General features: G+C 39.2%; 2 protein-coding genes across 2 annotated transcripts; both read right to left on the bottom strand.

Moving 5' to 3' along the window:
* Positions 1-2,936: 2,936 nt before the first annotated feature.
* LOC126385933 (odorant receptor 131-2-like) lies at positions 2,937-5,372 on the bottom strand. Its single transcript, XM_050037977.1, has 2 exons — positions 5,229-5,372; positions 2,937-3,725 (listed from the first exon to the last, which is right to left on the bottom strand). The coding sequence occupies exons 1-2, from the start codon at positions 5,370-5,372 to the stop codon at positions 2,937-2,939; spliced, it is 933 nt and encodes a 310-aa protein (XP_049893934.1).
* A 4,050-nt stretch (positions 5,373-9,422) lies between these two features.
* Positions 9,423-13,465, bottom strand: LOC126385705 (odorant receptor 131-2-like). The gene is made up of 2 exons (XM_050037586.1): positions 13,316-13,465; positions 9,423-10,229 (listed from the first exon to the last, which is right to left on the bottom strand). The coding sequence occupies exons 1-2, from the start codon at positions 13,463-13,465 to the stop codon at positions 9,423-9,425; spliced, it is 957 nt and encodes a 318-aa protein (XP_049893543.1).
* Positions 13,466-18,463: the final 4,998 nt, after the last annotated feature.

Genomic DNA, 18,463 nt, shown 5'->3' with positions numbered 1-18,463 from the left:
AAAGAAAAATAGACTAACTCAGTATTTAGAGCCCAGTTGCATCGTTGTGGTTCAGTAATGGTCAAGGGTCACTGAAGCTTTTCCGGACTGGAAAACAAATTTCACATCTAAGTTCCAACAGTATTCTCTGTCATGCAACACTGTAGGGACATTAACTAAATTGAAGTTTGAAATATATACTTATCATCTTTTCTTTAGGCCATAACAATTTCACTTGTATCTTTGATGAAATATCCATTGCTTTTCAAAAGAAAAACATCATTATAACAGCTGATATATAACATTTTATCAGTCGTGTGTCTTTATATTTCCATCAACAACATTGACAGTAAACAGAGATATAGACAGGAAGGGTGATAAATCCATAATGCCGTTCATGTCTAGTTTTTAAAAACCCCTGAAACTATAGTTTACAAATCATACTTCCTTTGTGTTTCATAATCTAACATCAGAAGCTGAGACATCAGACTCACATCTGGTGTTAGCACTACAATTACGAGCTTCATTACAGCCAAAGGTAGATAGTTTAAACAAAATATTTTCCCAAATTATTCAAAGGAACAAGACACTGTCGCACATTCAGAGCTGGTGTTATGAGTTCGGTGCTCTTATGGATAATCTTGCATTAATCCGCGCAATGACAACAGTGACACAAGAAAGACGTCCTCAATTCATCGTCCGATTAAAAACTAAAAATTAATAAGTAACTATTGTAACTGAATTAGAAACGTTTAAAATCATACAAATAAAATGTGACAATAAAAAGAACAAGACTTGTCTTCATTTAAACATTGTCCATTTAGTTTTCTTGCAGTCTGTGCAGTTACCAAACACTCATAAAATGTTCATGTTAAACCTGAATAAAAATTACAAAGTAATATTTAGTTTTTTTAGACAGGATCCTCAACAGCATGACTTCATCTGTTATTAATACCCTTTTATAGGATTAATCATAAAGTCATGTCTTTGAACTGTCCCTGTTTCAGTTTAGAACAATTTTACTTTTCGTCCATTGAACTGATTTAAAACTGTGCTGTGAGAATCAGGGAAGTAAAAATATCAAATGTCAGCAGGTAGAAAAGCATCACATTGAACAATCCTAAAAAACACAGGAGAAAAATTCACCACAGACAGGCCTGTGTAGTGGAGTCAGAACACAGTTCAAAGCTGTCAAGTAGTTCACAGCAGGTAGTGCTTACCTCAGTTAATGCTTAGAGACCAGGACACCAACAATATGACTCCAGGAAATCACAAACTTTATATGAGGTGTGGTGGCAAATGTCCCTGGACTCCCTGTGTGTGTGTGTGTTGGTTGGTTAGTTGGTGTGTTTTATAAAAAGTTGCAGATCTACAGTGGCCCCATCATAAATGTGGGAAACTAAATGTAAAAGTGTCAGCTTCAATAAACAAACACAGCTTTGACATGTTTAATATTCAACATATCGGGGACACGATTGGGTGATTAAACAGCACATTCTCACTCCGACTGTGTCACATATCAACTTTGGGTCATTGACTTTCCATGTTGACATATGACCTGCAAGGTACCCTGGGTGCATTTGTCAACTTCGGCCTCTAACATGCATGGTGTGTTTTGCATTCTCTCGTCTTTTCTGTGTCCGACTTCCTGTTTGGTACGATCCGCTCTATCCAGTTTGACAGAAACGCTCGTGGCTCGCTTGAAAAATAGACCAGACGCCAAACTGAAGAGCTGTAGTGCGCAAGCCTTCGCGGGCACTCCGCTCTGCTTAGCGGCCTGTGTGGACAGTCAGATAGGTTAACATGGGTGCGCCGATTGAAAACTGCCTCCGCTGCTGGGCGCTGCAGTAACGGTGACTGGCCTCTTATCATGGATATGTAAAAGGATGGCTTTTTTTGTGGTTGTCTAATGCTTAAGTCACAGCCCAGGCCTCGGTATTCAATTTCGCAATGAGACTGGCTTGGATTGAATTTTAGCACACAATATTTAAAAAGAAAAAATCAATTTCATAAATTAATTCAGAAATACCAAACTAGCAGTAAACATCAACTGTAAGTATCATTACACTGTGTTGATATTGTAACCAGTTCTGGGTATTAATGTGTTTAAATGAATCTAAGTCACTTTCATTCAGGTATATGAACATGTTTTTCAACAAACCCTTTTTTTCATTTACATTGTTCACATTTCAGATTGGGACAAATTTCTTTTTTCACTGAACAAATTTAAAACAGTTTTGTAGGACTCAGAGGTTTTTGAGGAAAAACATTTCAACAATCATAAAAAGGCAAGTGAAAAATAAAAAGTATACACAAACAGGCCTGCATTAGCAAAACTATGATTAAAAGGATTTGTTGTTAACTTTTTATCTGTATTAACTATTTTTATCGGCAATGGGTGAACCGGTTGAAACGCAACATTAAGACTGAGACTTTCATTTTATATCATGGCACGTTTCAGCAAATTACGTTGCCTACATTTGCAACCTGTGCTGATGGGGTCACAGTACTAAATCTCATACTGCATTGGTAGTAAGCAACAATGACAACGTGATGAATATGATATTGTGTTTCTAAACAAACTAACAGAGCCACTAGTGCCTGACCAGCTGTGTGCAGTTTACTGCCGAGTGTGAAGCTTTGCAATCATCAGATACTAGTCGTCTGTCAAAATGTTCTTCTGAGGAGATTTTAGTGAGTCAAGAGGGACATCTGATAAAATTCGTTATACCTGTCTGGTACAGGGTATGGCATTGACCGTTTGTACACCGGCCCAACCCTAAGCATTAGTTAATGAACTGTTTTGCCATATTTTTATTCTGTACACAAAAAATTACAATTCAGTCTTGGAAATTAAATTTCGACCAAACGTGTAGTTTCTAATTTGAACAGAGTAAAGTCAAAGAACTCATCAGTTTTAGGATCTGACTCCAAGTAAAGTTTTCAGCATTTTCACATTATTCTCCAGGAGCTGATTCTTTCTGTGGGGTGATTTTCCACAACACATACCTTTTCAGATATCTCCTGAAGGTCTTGTCTCGTATGCCATAGATGATGGGACTAATAGATCGCGGCAGGACCTGTACAATAATGTAACAAGCGAACAGGGAGTCTGAATAATTCTTAGGGAACGCTTGCAGCAGAGCCTGTTTGATCTGGGGGGCCACATATGTTACCATACAAAGCAGCAGCTGAAATCCATGGAGGATGATTGTGTTCCTGGCCTTTGTAGCATCTTTGCCAGCTGTTTGTGCAGTGAACAGAATTCTGAAGTAAGTGTAAAAGATAGTGACCCAAACCACAACTAGAAACGCTGAATATGTGATATCTCTCTTCTTGATGATGAGGGGATTTGGAAAGACAGTTTGTCTGAGGCAGAAGACTCTGGAGAGAAAGAAGTCCAGTGGCTCTGTGGCCAAAGTGATGAAGAGATCAGAGATAACAGACAACGTGCTAGTAGCCCAGATTAAACCAATCAGCATCAAGGTTCTCTTGACTGTACAGAGCTGCACGTGGCGAAGGGGGAGACAGATGGCGATGTAGCACTCCACCGCCATGCAGGCCAGGTTCAGAGGGGTGTTTTCAGTGGTGAAAAGAGCAATCAGGATGAAGATGCAGCAGATGGAGACATTTATTTTGTAGATGGTATAGCTGATGACAAACAGGATGACAGTCAGTATCACTTGGATCATGTCGTTGACCACCAGGTGAATAAAAAGGATGTAGCGTGGATTCATGTAGAATACCTGGATGGGTGGAACCACAGTATTTGCAAGGGTAGGAAAGGTTTAAAAACAGAGGGGAGATTGTTTCAGGGTTGACCTCATCAAATATTACATTGATGTTCGTGGTAACTTTTGGCCCATTTATGGTTGGTATTAACGTGATTTATATCTGGACACATTATCTGGATGTTGACTTTTCCACCTATTGCCAAGCTTTGAGATCTCAGTATTTTAACTGGCTTTGCAGGGCTGGCTAACTTGTCAGCAGACAAACAGTGTCCCAGATCAAGGAAACAACAAACAGATGAGTCTCATTCATTTTTTTCTTTCCAGCTGCTGTCACAACTAGAGGTGTACCCATTGTTCAGCTGGTGACCGGAATCGTCCAATTTAAAGCTTGATTGGCCATGACTGGTGACGAGCCAGTCAGTCTCCAATATAGCAGATCCTGTGCTGATCAAATTTACATGCATGGCCACACGATTTTTTCACGTTGTGCACACAGCTGCACAGTAACTGTGACGGTAACTAACTATTGTCACAGCAGTTGCAGCCTATTCTCATTCCCAGGTCATCAAATACGGACTCTTTTCACCTCCCCTCGTTTATGACTTTTCAGCAGTTGAAGTTATTTCTAATAAAACGACTAGCGACAAATTTTATTCACTTATTTAGGCGGACTGGAAAAAATTGTGACTGTTTCCCATGCTGCACCATGCTGCACATGATTTGAAATAGGGATGCACAGATTTATCGGCTGAACATTGGTAATATCCGCTGATATTCGTCTTGGTAACTGCCATCGACCTATCAGCAAATAAGATGGAATTCACCGATGGCAATGGCTGATGTTTTTTTGTTGTGTCATATCAACTTTGCGCAGGCTGAAAAGCAGGGCTCGAAACTAATGGTCACAAACTTAAATTTTCGTAAAAATCTTGGTCAATGGAAATTCTACCTACTCGTCAACCAAATGATTGGTCGATGCTGCATGTTATTTCTAGGTTAATTAATTGGCCACAGTGCACTCAGTGCACTCTACCTGGTGGCGTTGTGTGTCCAAGAAAGCGTTCTTTCCTGCCACAGAGCTCAACATTCTTCTGCATAGTTTTCTATATGTAGACAAGGATTAGATTGTCACCGCTACAAAGGTCAAAGAGTGAATGTTTTGGATTAAAGACGTGCTGCTTTCTGTGTTGAATATACTTTGATATTGCAATGTGACTCCACTCAGTGACGGACTGTAGCTCTACTTGAACTTTGTTCTATTTGTACTTGTTGAGAATCATCCCTAATGTTTAACTGTATGCGTTTTTGTTTAAATGCTTAAGGATGGCTAGTTAGCTTTCATCAATGCACTTCCAGGTCCAACAGGCAGACCGGGTGATGTCACAAATCCTACATCCACAGTTTTAGTCTTCTGTGGTTCCTGTAGAGCTGATGATGATGTAAATATTATTTTCTACCTCAAATCTAAAAGAAATTACTTATCGCTGGTAGCATGGCATTAAGGGAATATCAGACCTGGTGTTTGCAGAAGGTGTGAATGAGGCTCGCATTGATGTAGTTGATGGAGATCCCGAGAACCACAACAATCACATTCTTGGTCACAGCTTTAGAGAAGGAGTCTGCATACCGACCTGTCACATTGGCAGATGACTCATTCATCTCTTGAAAGCCAAAGTTTAACCTAACAGAACATAAGACAAATGCTTTTGAATAGAGGAAGCAGCTGAAGTCAACACCTAAAGAGTTATGTTTAGGTTAAGTTTCTGTTACAGACAACCAAGTGGTGTCAGTAATCACTCCAATGTCAACACATCCAATGAAATTTTTTTTAAGCTGTGTTACAAACATAACTGACACTCTTACAATTAAGACTCACATGCACTTTATTTGTAACATTGGACAGCATCCACTTTTGGTCTAATTCCTCACGACTTTTTCTAGCACTCCAAAAAAACTTCAAGTGGTTTTTGATAGCAGACATATGTAGGTCATTTGCCTGGAAATATTACACATTCAGGTAAAACAATCTGTGAGTAAAAGAGTGAAAAGTAAAAAATCTTACAATTGTGGTGATTCTCCCTGAGCAGTAGTAGTTTCACCTGACGACAAAATGAAAATGTGCAACAATATTTTTGGCAAACACTTGATATCAAACAAAAGCCAGAGACTGTATCATATTAAGTTGCTGTGAAAATTTACTCTCTAACTAATTCACTGTCTAAGCCTGACCATCAAAGCCTCTCATCTTTTCTCAGTTTTTTCTTTTCATACTGCTTTATACTACAATTAGAAGGGAAAATGGTACTTTTTACTCCACTACATTTATCTGTTATCTTTAGTTACTTTACTTTTTTTTTTTTTTTTTCAGAAAACATTCAAAGAGTTTATAAAATATGATATTTAGTTATAATGATTAGTCCATTAATCAATTAGTTGGTTGACAGAAAATTAACTGGTAACTATTTTATGTTTAAAATCATTTGTCATTTATAACAATTTCATGGTTGTGAAGATTTGTTTAATTCCTCACGACTTGTTTTCTCTGTCAAAAAACTTCAAGTGGTTTTTGATAGCAGACATATGTAGGTCATTTGCCTGGAAATATTACACATTCAGGAAAAACAATCTGTGAGTAAAAGAGTGAAAAGTAAAAAATCTTACAATTGTGGTGATTCTCCCTGAGCAGTAGTAGTTTCACCTGACGACAGAATGAAAATGTGCAACAATATTTTTTGCAAACACTTGATATCAAACAAAAGCCAGAGACTGTATCATATTAAGTTGCTGTGAGCTGTAAATTCACCACTTGTAAGCAGAAGGTAGAAGATAACTTACTCTCTAACTAACCATCAAAGCCTCTCATCTTTTCTCAGTTTTTTCTTTTCATAGTGCTTTATACTTCAATTAGAAGGGAAAATGGTACTTTTTACTCCACTACATTTATCTGTTATCTTTAGTTACTGTACAAAAAAAATTCTTGCAGAAAACATTCAAAGAGTTTATAAAATATGATATTTAGTTATAATGATTAGTCCATTAATCAATTAGTTGGTTGACAGAAAATTAACTGGCAACTATTTTATGTTTAAAATCATTTATCATTTATAACAATTTCATGGTTGTGAAGATTTGTTGCTTTTCTGTTGAATAATGTTAATAATTGTAATATATTAGTAATAATGTTGAGGTTTGGACTGTTGGTCGGACAAAAAAATTATTGTGAAGTTGTAATGTTTGGCTCCGGGTCATTGTTATGTCATTTCTCATTATTTCCTGAATTTTTACAAACCAATCAGTTGATTAATGGAGGAAAAAATCAGCGGATGAATCCATAATTACAATAATCAATATTTGATATTTAAAAATGAGCTCCACCTCAGCCAACAACAGTAAAATCCTATTTTCAGATTGACTAAAAAGCATGAATCATAATCATCTAATGATGTAGCGTAATATATGATAACGTAAGAGTCACAGGAGATACTTTTCTGCATTGAGTACTTTTACTCTTAATACTTAAGTACTTTTTTATTATTATACTTACTTTTACTTGAGCAACATTTCCAGTGCAGGACTTCTACTTCTAACAGAGTATTTGTACAGTGTGGTGTTAGTACTTTGACCTAAGTAAACCATCTGAATATTTCCCCCAGCTCTTCCTGCACTGAATAATGATAAATGTGAAACGAGTAATGTTGCACATAGACTGTAAAAAATAACAGGCTTTGAAAATAGTCTTAACATCTTCCATTGATACCACATCTTGTGTTTTTTAATCAACTTAATCATCTGGAGAAACTGTGTGGTGAGTTCATGTCAGAGAAGATTAATTCTGCACACAGATATTTTATGATTAACAGCATGAGAGACAGAATAACTCACCTCAGGCAGAAGATCAAAGCATCAGTCTAAAATATAAAAATCAATATTTTACTCACCGGAATNGATTAATTCTGCACACAGATATTTTATGATTAACAGCATGAGAGACAGAATAACTCACCTCAGGCAGAAGATCAAAGCATCAGTCTAAAATATAAAAATCAATATTTTACTCACCGGAATTGACATTAATGCAAAAGTCATCACAAACAGACCTATGTAAATGTAACCAACAACAGAGCTGGTGACTGCCTGATGATAAACAGTATCAGTTTTACAGTTAAAGGAAAATGAATTAACTGACAACAACATTTCAGTGTCAGAGTTTGGAATACTTAATGTGACATTTTTGGATATTTGACTACAGTGTGCAGCAGATGGTACTTACCTTAGTTAATGCATTGAGACATGGACACCAACAAAAGGGCTCCAGTAAATCTCGGACTTTATATGGGGTGTGTTTAGGATTCAGCAGTGTGTGTATGTTTGTTGAGGTGTTAGATACACACATGTCGTAGATAGGTGTGTGTATTTGTGTCTACAATTACAAGTGTGATTTGACACAGTATCGGCGACCGGCCTCTAGCCGCTGTAAAAGTATGGCTTTTTTGTCGATGTCTAATGCTTAAGTCACAGCCCAGGCGTCGGTATTTAATTTTGCAATGAGACTGGCTTGGATTAAATTGTAGTAGACAATATTAAAAAAACAAAAAATCAATTTCAGAAATTCATTCAGAAATACCAAACTAGCAGTAAACATCAACTGTAAGGTGCAACACATACCGTGGCCATACGCCGCGCGCCTCCATTATATTCTATGAACAAACCCACACCGGCACCGGCCGACACTCTCCTTCAGCCCACTGCTCTATTTCCAGCGCAGCCGGCGCTGCGAGTAAAGCCTTTTATGTACATCTCGGCCGCCGTAGTATCAACTCCGGTTGCAGCTTTCAAAGGGGTATCTGGATGCTTAACGTTAAGTTTTTCAAATTTTTAATAAGACGATTTTGATAAGAAACTCACCTGTGAAATCCAAGTTGTTGTTGCCTTAGAGTTTTTCCTCTTCTTCTTCCGTTACTAGCAGTTGGCAACCGTTGGCAACTAGTGTAGGTACAGCCACCTAGCGGGCTGGGGTGGGAAATATACTATAGTGTCGATGATGCCGCTGCGCGCCGCTGCGTGCCACTGCCAATGTGTGTTGGGGGGAGGCAATTGACGTCCACAGCGCCGCGCCGCGCCGCGCCGGCGGCAGTGTGTGTTGCACTTAAGTATCATTACACTGTGTTGATATTGTAACCAGCTTGGGTATTAATGTGTTTAAAATTTTTTACAAAAAATGTGATACAAGTGCAGAATCTGAGTCATTTTACTTTCAGGTATATGAACATGTTTTTCAACAGGACCCTTTTTTCATTTACATTGTTCACATTTCAGATTGGAACACATTTCTTTTTTCATTGAACAAATTTAATACAGTTTTGTAGGACTCAGGGTTTTTTTTTTTTTTAATTTTTTAAAGATATTTTTGGGGCATTTTTGCCTTTATAGATAGGACAGTTATGCGTGAAGGGGATGGAGAGAGAGGGGTAATGACATGCAGCAAAGGGCCACAGGCTGGAGTTGAACCTGGGCCGCTGCGGCAACAGCCTTGTACATGGGGCGCCTGCTCTATCCACTAAGCCACCGACGCACTGGACTCAGGTTTTTGAGGAAAAACATTTCAACCCTCATCAAATGGCAAGTGAAAAATAAAAAGTATACACAAACAGGCCTGCATCAGCAAAACTATGATTAGCATTTCCTGAAATATACTCCAGGAGCTGATTCTTACTGTGGGGTTATTTTCCACAACACATACCTTTTCAGATACCTCCTGAAAGTCTTGTCTCGTATGCCATAGATGATGGGACTAATAGATCGCGGCAGGACCTGTATAATAATATAACAAGCGAACAGGGAGTCTGAATAATTCTTAGGGAACGCTTGCAGCACAGCCTGTTTGATCTGGGGGGCCACATATGTTACCATACAAAGCAGCAGCTGAAATCCATGGAGGATTGTTACCATACAAAGCAGCAGCTGAAATCCATGGAGGATGATTGTGTTTCTGGCCTTTGTAACATCTTTGCTAGCTGTTTTTGCAGTGAACAGAATTCTGAAGTAAGTGTAAAAGATAGTGACCCAAACCAGAACTAGAAAAACTGAGTACAAGATATCTCTCTTCTTGATGATGAGGGGGTTTGGGAAGACAGTTTGTGGAACACAGAAGACTCTGGAATGAAAGAAGTCCTGTGGTTCTGTGGCCAAAGTGAAGAAGAGATCAGGAAGAGCAGACAACACACTTGTTGCCCAGATTAAACCGATCAACATCAGTGTCCTCTTGACTGTACAGATATGCGGGTGGCGAAGGGGAAGACAGATGGCGATGAAGCACTCCACTGCCATGCAGGCCAGGTTCAGAGGGGTGTTTGCAGTGGTGAAAATAGCAATCAGGATGAAGATGCAGCAGATGGAGACATTTATTTTGTGGAGAACGTAGCTGATGACAAACAGGATGATGGTTAGCGTCAATTGGATCGTGTCGTTGACCACCAGGTGGATGAAAAGGATGTACCGAGGATTTATGTAGAAGATCTGGAAGGTGGGAAGAAAAGCACAAATGAGGGGGAAAACTATTTTAAAAAACCTAGAGCTTTAAGTTTGAAACAGGGAGACCATGCTCATGTTTTATCGGGCATTTCAAATACTTGTGCCAGTTGTCAGTCATTTGTGTTCAACAGCGACCTTACTTAGCTAGCTGCTTAATACCTGAACACAATAACATTGTGATTTCATCGTAACAACATATTAATGGTTCTGCTTGTCTGGTACATCAGTCCCCCAGCTCAGCTGCTGCATCCACTTTCATCTGTTTATCCAGGGCTGGGTCAAGGAGGCAGCAGGCTGAACAAGGAACTTCAGACCTCCCTCCTCCTAGAAATACTTCATCACTGTTGATGCGGCACCAAGCTGCCTATCCATCTCATATGCAGATACAGCTCTTACGTTGGTTGTACAGGGACCAGGTGGCTTGTAACTAGCGTTGGGAACTGAACGTCGAGACGAGAACGTGACGGTTTTGGGTACCCAAAGTTTCTTTTCCTATTTCGGTCCCGAATTTAGGTAGGCCTATGCCCTGCAGTGTTTGAAAATGATTTAATGTAGGACTTTTTAAAATAAACTTTTAAAGAATAATTAGGGTATTTTTAAATGGTGATTGGGTAGGCTAACTGATTTAATATTTAATTGCAGAGAAATGCTGGAGGTCCTAAATCCTAAATACACCCCACCCTACAGGGACAACCTGTCCAATGTAACACGTTGTTTCTTTTATTCCTTACAAATAAATTTGCAGGTTTAGCTTACTCAATCAGTGCAAACAAGGGTTGCCTCCTTTGTGTGGCTCAAAGCCAAAGTGTTGCAATATTGGCGCATTCTTTGATTTCTTCGAGACTAAATTGTCCGCCATCATCGACTCCCCGTCCTTACATCTGATGGAATTTGGAATGCAGTTTGAATATTATGCAAATTACTACTGAGATGTTCTTTACATAAAAATAAATGTTTTTTTTGTTTGTTATGCAAACATTTGCCCTAATTTTTTCATGTTTTGTGGAACCAATAAGAACTGGAATCGATAGGCAGAACCGAACCCGAAAAATCTTAACGATACCCAACCCTACTTGTGACACAACCCCGGTACCCTGTAAACATGCAGTACCCCCTACAGGACTCCCAGGGGGACACTGTCATAAGCCTTTTCCACGTCCACAGATCACATGTAGAGTGGACGGGCAAACTCCCATTACCCTTCCAGCAACCTGGTTCACTGTTTCACGGCCAGGACTGAATCCACATTGCTCCTTCAGAATGTGAGGTTTGACAATCGGTCAGAGCCTCCTTTTCAGCACCCTGGAGTAGACTTTCCCAGGGAGGCTGAGCAGTGTGTTACCCTGATAATTGTTGTACACCCTCCGGCCCCCCTTTTTTTTAAAAAAAAATGGGGACCACTACCCCGGCCTGCCACTCCACAGGCCTACCTGACCTTCAGGCAACACTGAAAAAGTGTGTCAGCCAAGACAGCCAATCAATGTCCAGAGCCTTCAGCATCTCAGGACGAATATTATCCACACCTGGAGCCTTGCCACCGAGGATCTTTTCAACTACCTCAGTGACCTCTGCCTGGGATATGGACCAGAGTTCCCCCGAGTCTTCAGACGTTGCGTCCTCCACAGAGGATGGGATGGTTGGGTTCAGGAGTTCCTTGGCCCTACTACGACCTCCACAATGGAGACTTTGAACATGGACCACTCAGATTCTATGTCCCAAACCTCCCCTGGACAGACATTCCCAGTTCACCCTCTCTACACATTTGTGTTTACCAGGTCTATCTGGCAGCCCCCCGCCATCTGATCCAACTCACTACCAGTTGATGATCAGTTTACAGCTCTGCTCCTTTCTTCACCTTAGTGTCCAAGACATACAGCAGCAGATCTGATGATACAACCACAAAGTGGATCATTGATTTTTGGCCGATGGTGTTCGATACCAACTACGGGTCAGGTGGTCCAAATTGCTGTTTGGTGCACAGGCACAGACAACAGTCTGAGACCTATTCTCAGCAACTCACAGTCACATTGAGGTGACCCTCTCGTTTCCTGGGGAGAACTCCAACACATCAGTGTTAAGTTGGGGGCTTGTGAGTTTTTCCACGCCCACTTGGTGCCTCTCACTCTGGTCAACCCCAGAAAAGTTTCAAAAGTGCTACACACAGTGCCGTGTGTAGAGGTGAGCCCAACCAGCTTTGCTTCCTTCCCTGCCAGATAAATGATGTTCCACATCCCTGGAGTCAGTCTTGGATGCTAGGGGGCAGCACGCCTGGGTTTCCGCCCCTGCCTGCCACCCGGCACACACTGCAATGTGCAGGATAGATTGATGTACATAATATGGAGCCAAAGTTAACAAGCAAAAATTCCTTCTGGAAGCTTTTGGCCATGCACAGTTTACAAGATAAAGCTCAATGAGCTGATTGGCGTGTGAGTCAGTCACACTGTAGGGACTGCAAATGAAACTCCCAAGCAGAAAGTCCCACGGCTTCCAGGTCAGATAAAACAGCAACAGAGAGGGTGTTTTGTAAAAGATGAAGATGGTGTGTTGGCGTTGCTCTACTGTTGTAGGATTTGTGAATTGAAAAACATCCAAATTGTTAACGTACCTTTGACAGCATCACCCACACATGCCTATGATCTGGATGAGGACAAAGCAAACTGTATTTTGGCTTAAAGAGCAATAGATGTTTTTCAGTTTTATTGCCTGTTCAGGCCTGTTGCCATTGGGAAAGTGTTTGTATTGTGTGATAAGTCAGTGTTTGAAATGTTCTTTGTTTTTATAATTAGAACAGTGGTGTGATGGATACGTCACCTGCTCCTGATTGGTTAGGACAAAACAAAGCAAAAATAATCCCACACAGTAAAGAATATGAGCATGATGTTTCTTTTTCTTTTATCTATCTATATCTATATCTATTATCTATATATATGTATCTAAATAAATATATATATATATATATATATATATATATATATACATACACACATATACATATTTCTATATATACATAGCGGCTGATATCTTCCTCAGTAATTCATTATTAGTTCCTACATGTCAGATGAATATCAGACCTGGTGTTTGCAGAAGGTTTGAATGAGGCCTCCATTGATGTAGTTGATGAAGATCCCGAGAAGCACAACAATCACATTCTTGGTCACAGCTTTGGTGAGGGAGTCTCGAGACTGTACAACCACAGTCACATTGGCAGATGATGTGTTCATCTTTCGAACAACCACAGTCACATTGGCAGATGATGTGTTCATCTTTCGAAAATGAAAAGAAAAGATTAAAAAAAATCTTCAGACATAAATAGATGTTTACAGCAATTATAGACAGTGGGCCTTATTTCAAGGATTTCAACTCCACTTTTCTCGTTAAACGGTGCATAATCTGTTCACAAATAAGGAGCAAAGGGGCAGAGAGGTTGTATTCAGGTGCGTAATGGAATGATATTAACACTGCAGATTCAACAATTGGAGAAGCTTGCAGTTTTCTGCAGAGAGTAATGCAGTAAGAGCTGTGATGTCACTGCAGCAAATATGGTGGGACATTATAGAAGCAAAACTAAAAGCTGTAGTTTGAAACTTGACAGAAGAAACAGAACAAAACTTTCAGCTTTTAAAATAATTAAGTTCCTCTTCTCCTTGTTCATAAATGTGCGTAGTGTCTCTCTTAATGGGGAGTTTGACAGCAGCTCTGCTCTGATCTCTGCTATGTTCACAGTTTAGAATCATTTTAATATTTTCTTTATTAATGATATATTTTTTTAACCTTTCACAACACATCCATGCCCCTGTGTGTGTAACAAGTAGAGTGTACGTGTGTTTTGAACCCTCCTATGTAAGCGGATCTTACTATCTGAAGAATGCGCCATTTATATAGCAGGAAAATACTGCACCATTCTGACTTTAGACCAGGTGTTTGTTGGTCAGTAGCACAATCGCTTTCCACTGCCTCAAAATAGCAATATGCCAACAGTGCGCCTGACCACACCTTATTTTAAGAACTACGTGCCCATGGACACACAGATGGGCGCAGGAACATTTGGTACTTAAAAAACATGGGCACTGGCCGTGCAAATAACCACTGTTTTGTTCTGAAACTAGCTGTGATAGTTGTGCTGGGCCAGTTGTAAGATAGGGTCCTATATTGTAGTCCATATTGACCATATAAGACAAAAATGATTTTAAAACCTGCTTAGGGATAACTCTCTGAGGATCAGAGAAACTTTGACCAAAAGACGGCAGAGCAACATACAGTATCTGATCATTTTTAGTTGAAGTAGTCTATAAGTGAAAGATTGATTCATAATGGTACATTTGCAAAAGAGGATATAAGAGGGGGAAATCATCAAGATGCTTACTAATTAATATTAAGATGCTTTTTAGGTAATTTTGCTAGTCTTACTAAAACACAGAGGTTTGAATACTCCATGAGATTGGAATACTAATGTAACAGAAAACTATAAACATATTTAAATAGTTAGAGCCAGTCTTAAACTAAATCAGAAACATGGAATAAATCTATGAGAAAATCATTTTAAATTGAGTAACAGTAAACATGATAACATGTAGGCTATTTGTACTTCTCTCTCAATTTTACAATCTCAAAGAGTATCAGCACCAACTAGTGGGTTATTGTTTGAGACTTCTTCATCAACATACATCATTCAAAAATTTGTAATCTCCTGCCACAAAAGCTTGATCGGGTCCAGTCAGATGGGTTCGAGGACTACACTATATTTTTAAGGTTGATACTTTTAGGTTGTAGAAAGTCCTCTTTACAAATAGCTGTTGTTTTGTATGAAGGGTTTGTTTTGTATATAGAGAACGAATTGCTGTACAACGGATCAACCAATCTGAAAGGGCAGAAAGAGACAAAGATCCCTCTGAGCAACAGCTGAATCAGAACAGAGAAAATCAGCAGTCATTGTAAAAAATAAACAGGGAGCTTAGCATCAAAATGTGTGCAGCTTTAAAGAGGAACAGGTTCCTGTTTCACTGTCAAGAGTATGCCTGTAACAATTACCAGGCAATGTGTTGGTTTAGCAAAGCTCTTCTTCAGACTTCACAGTAGGAACAGAGGGGTTAGCACTGTTGGAATATCAGTGGAACACACTATGGACTGACAAATCACAGTTTAAACCTCTGCAGAGGGCCTGAAGAAAAACACACTAACTATTTAGAGCCTAGTTGCATGGTTGTAGTTCAGTAATGATCAAGGGTCACTGACACTGTTCGGACTGGAAAACAAATTTCACATCTAAGTTCCAACAGTGTTCTCCTCTGTGATGCAACACTGTGGGGACATCAAATAAACTGAAGTTTGAATCACTTAATTATCTTGTGTTTTTTGGGCCATAACAATTTCACTTGTATCTTTGATGAAATAGCCATTGTTTATCAAAAGAAAAACATCATTATAACAGCTGATATAAAACTTTTTATCAGTCGTGTGTCTTTATATTTCCATCATAACATTGACAGTAAACGGAGATAAAGACAGGAAGGGTGATAAATCCATAATGCCGTTCATGTCTAGTTTTTAAAAAACCCTGAAACCATAGTCTACAAATCATACTTCCTTTGTGTTTCATAATCTAACATCAGAAGCTGAGACATCAGACTCACATCTGGTGTTAGCTCTACAATTACTAGAGCTTCATTACAGCCAAAGGTAGATAGTTTAAACAAAACAGTTTCCCAAATTATTCAAAGGAACAAGACACTGTCGCACATTCAGAGCTGGTGTTATGAGTTCGGTGCTCTTATGGATAATCTTGCATTAATCCGCGCAATGACAACAGTGACACAAGAAAGACGTCCTCAATTCATCGTCCGATTAAAAACTAAAAATTAATAAGTAACTATTGTAACTGAATTAGAAACGTTTAAAATCATACAAATAAAATGTGACAATAAAAAGAACAAGACTTGTCTTCATTTAAACATTGTCCATTTAGTTTTCTTGCAGTCTGTGCAGTTACCAAACACTCATAAAATGTTCATGTTAAACCTGAATAAAAATTACAAAGTAATATTTAGTTTTTTTAGACAGGATCCTCAACAGCATGACTTCATCTGTTATTAATACCCTTTTATAGGATTAATCATAAAGTCATGTCTTTGAACTGTCCCTGTTTCAGTTTAGAACAATTTTACTTTTCGTCCATTGAACTGATTTAAAACTGTGCTGTGAGAATCAGGGAAGTGAAAATATCAAATGTCAGCAGGTAGAAAAGCATCACATTGAACAATCCTAAAAAACACAGGAGAAAAATTCACCACAGACAGGCCTGTGTAGTGGAGTCAGAACACAGTTCAAAGCTGTCAAGTAGTTCACAGCAGGTAGTGCTTACCTCAGTTAATGCTTAGAGACCAGGACACCAACAATATGACTCCAGGAAATCACAAACTTTATATGAGGTGTGGTGGCAAATGTCCCTGGACTCCCTGTGTGTGTGTGTGTGTGTGTGTGTGTTAACATGTTGAGGTGTTCATGCAAACAAGAGTAGTTGGTGTGTTTTATAAAAAGTTGCAAATCTACAGTGGCCCCATCATAAATGTGGGAAACTAAATTGGGTGATTAAACAACACATTCTCACTCCGACTGCGTCACATATAATCTCTTGGTCGTGGACTTTCCATGTTGACATATGACCTGCAAGGTATCCTGGGTGCGTTTGTTGTAAACGTTCTGGGGCACCATGTCAACTTCGGCCTGTAACATGCATTGTGTGTTTTCAAAATACACTTCTGTTTTCGCAGCAAATGTAGAATTTGCATACAGTCTCTTTCAAAATAAACGTACCACGTCAGGACAACACCGCAATGTGACATTTTTTTCCTTCAACAACAAGTGTACATGGTTCCTTGTAGCTAACACACGCACATGGTTGGGTTTAGGCATCAGAAGCATGTTTTTAGGTTTAGAAAGAGATACCAGAGTTTGGCTTTACAGTCATACAGGAAGTGAACACCGGCCTCCCAGGTATAAGTCAGTGGTTGCTGGACCCACCACCCACCCTGCCGACACCTCTTGGACCTTTACCCCCTTAACTAATGTTGTTGTCCTGCCACATTTCTTCCTGATGCCGCTGGTTGCAATTACACAATAACAGTGACCGGCTGCATATCATGCCGTAAAAAGGATGGCTTTTTTTGTCATTGTCTGATGCTTAAGTCACAGCCCAAACGTCAATATTAAACTTCGGAATGAACCGGGGTGGATTGAATTGTAGCACACGATATTTAAAAAGAAAAAATCAATTTCATAAATTAATTCAGAAATACCAAACTAGCAGTAAACATCAACTGTAAGTATCATTACACTGTTGATATTGTAACCAGTTCTGGGTATTAATGTGTTTGAAATGAATCTGAGTCACTTTCATTCAGGTATATGAACATGTTTTTCAACAAAACCCTTTTTTTCATTTACATTGTTCACATTTCAGATTGGAACAAATTTCTTTTTTCACTGAACAAATTTAAAACAGTTTTGTAGAACTCAGAGGTTTTTGAGGAAAAACATTTCAACAATCATAAAAAGGCAAGTGAAAAATAAAAAGTATACACAAACAGGCCTGCATTGGCAAAACTATGATTAAAAGGGTTTGTTGTTAACTTTTTATCTGTATTAACTGTTTTTATCGCCAATGGGTGAACAGGTTGAAACGCAACATTAAAGAGGCAGCAGACAGCATCTTTTCCTAAATAAATCATGATGAAAATAATGTGGGTTGCACAGGGTAGTGGCCACAGTAAAATCAGACTATCAGCGTTTACATAGGTTACTTAGTGGCTTTGCAATCTTTGCAATAAGCTTCTGCCACCGGGGGCGAAATTTCACAGAAAAAATCTGCTTTACAGCAGGAAACGCGTCATGTATTGCGAAACTGGTTGGTCAGCCAATCAGGGACTGGAGCTGGTCCTTATGAGGAGTTGGGCATGAGATAGTTGAGTCACTAGCACAATGGCAGACGGACAAAGTTTGGAGACAAGTGAAAAACGGCCTAGCAAAAGAAAATAAGCTCCTCTGTGTGAGGAGGCAAAGAAGAGCAAAAAGGAGAGTGATAAAAGAAGAGGAAAAACAAGAGTAAACCTCAGTCAGGCGTTCAAGAGATGGAGGGAGCTCCGTGACCAAAGAGGCTTCAAAACCCATGTCCAGCTAGCTTTCTTTCTAATGGATCAGTAAGTAACACGGCTAAATGTTAGCTA

This window comes from Epinephelus moara, chromosome 24 (assembly GCF_006386435.1).
Source record: "Epinephelus moara isolate mb chromosome 24, YSFRI_EMoa_1.0, whole genome shotgun sequence".
Classification (NCBI taxonomy): domain Eukaryota; kingdom Metazoa; phylum Chordata; class Actinopteri; order Perciformes; family Serranidae; genus Epinephelus; species Epinephelus moara.
Note: the sequence above shows the minus strand (reverse complement) of the source record. Positions and strands in the feature narration are given on the sequence as shown.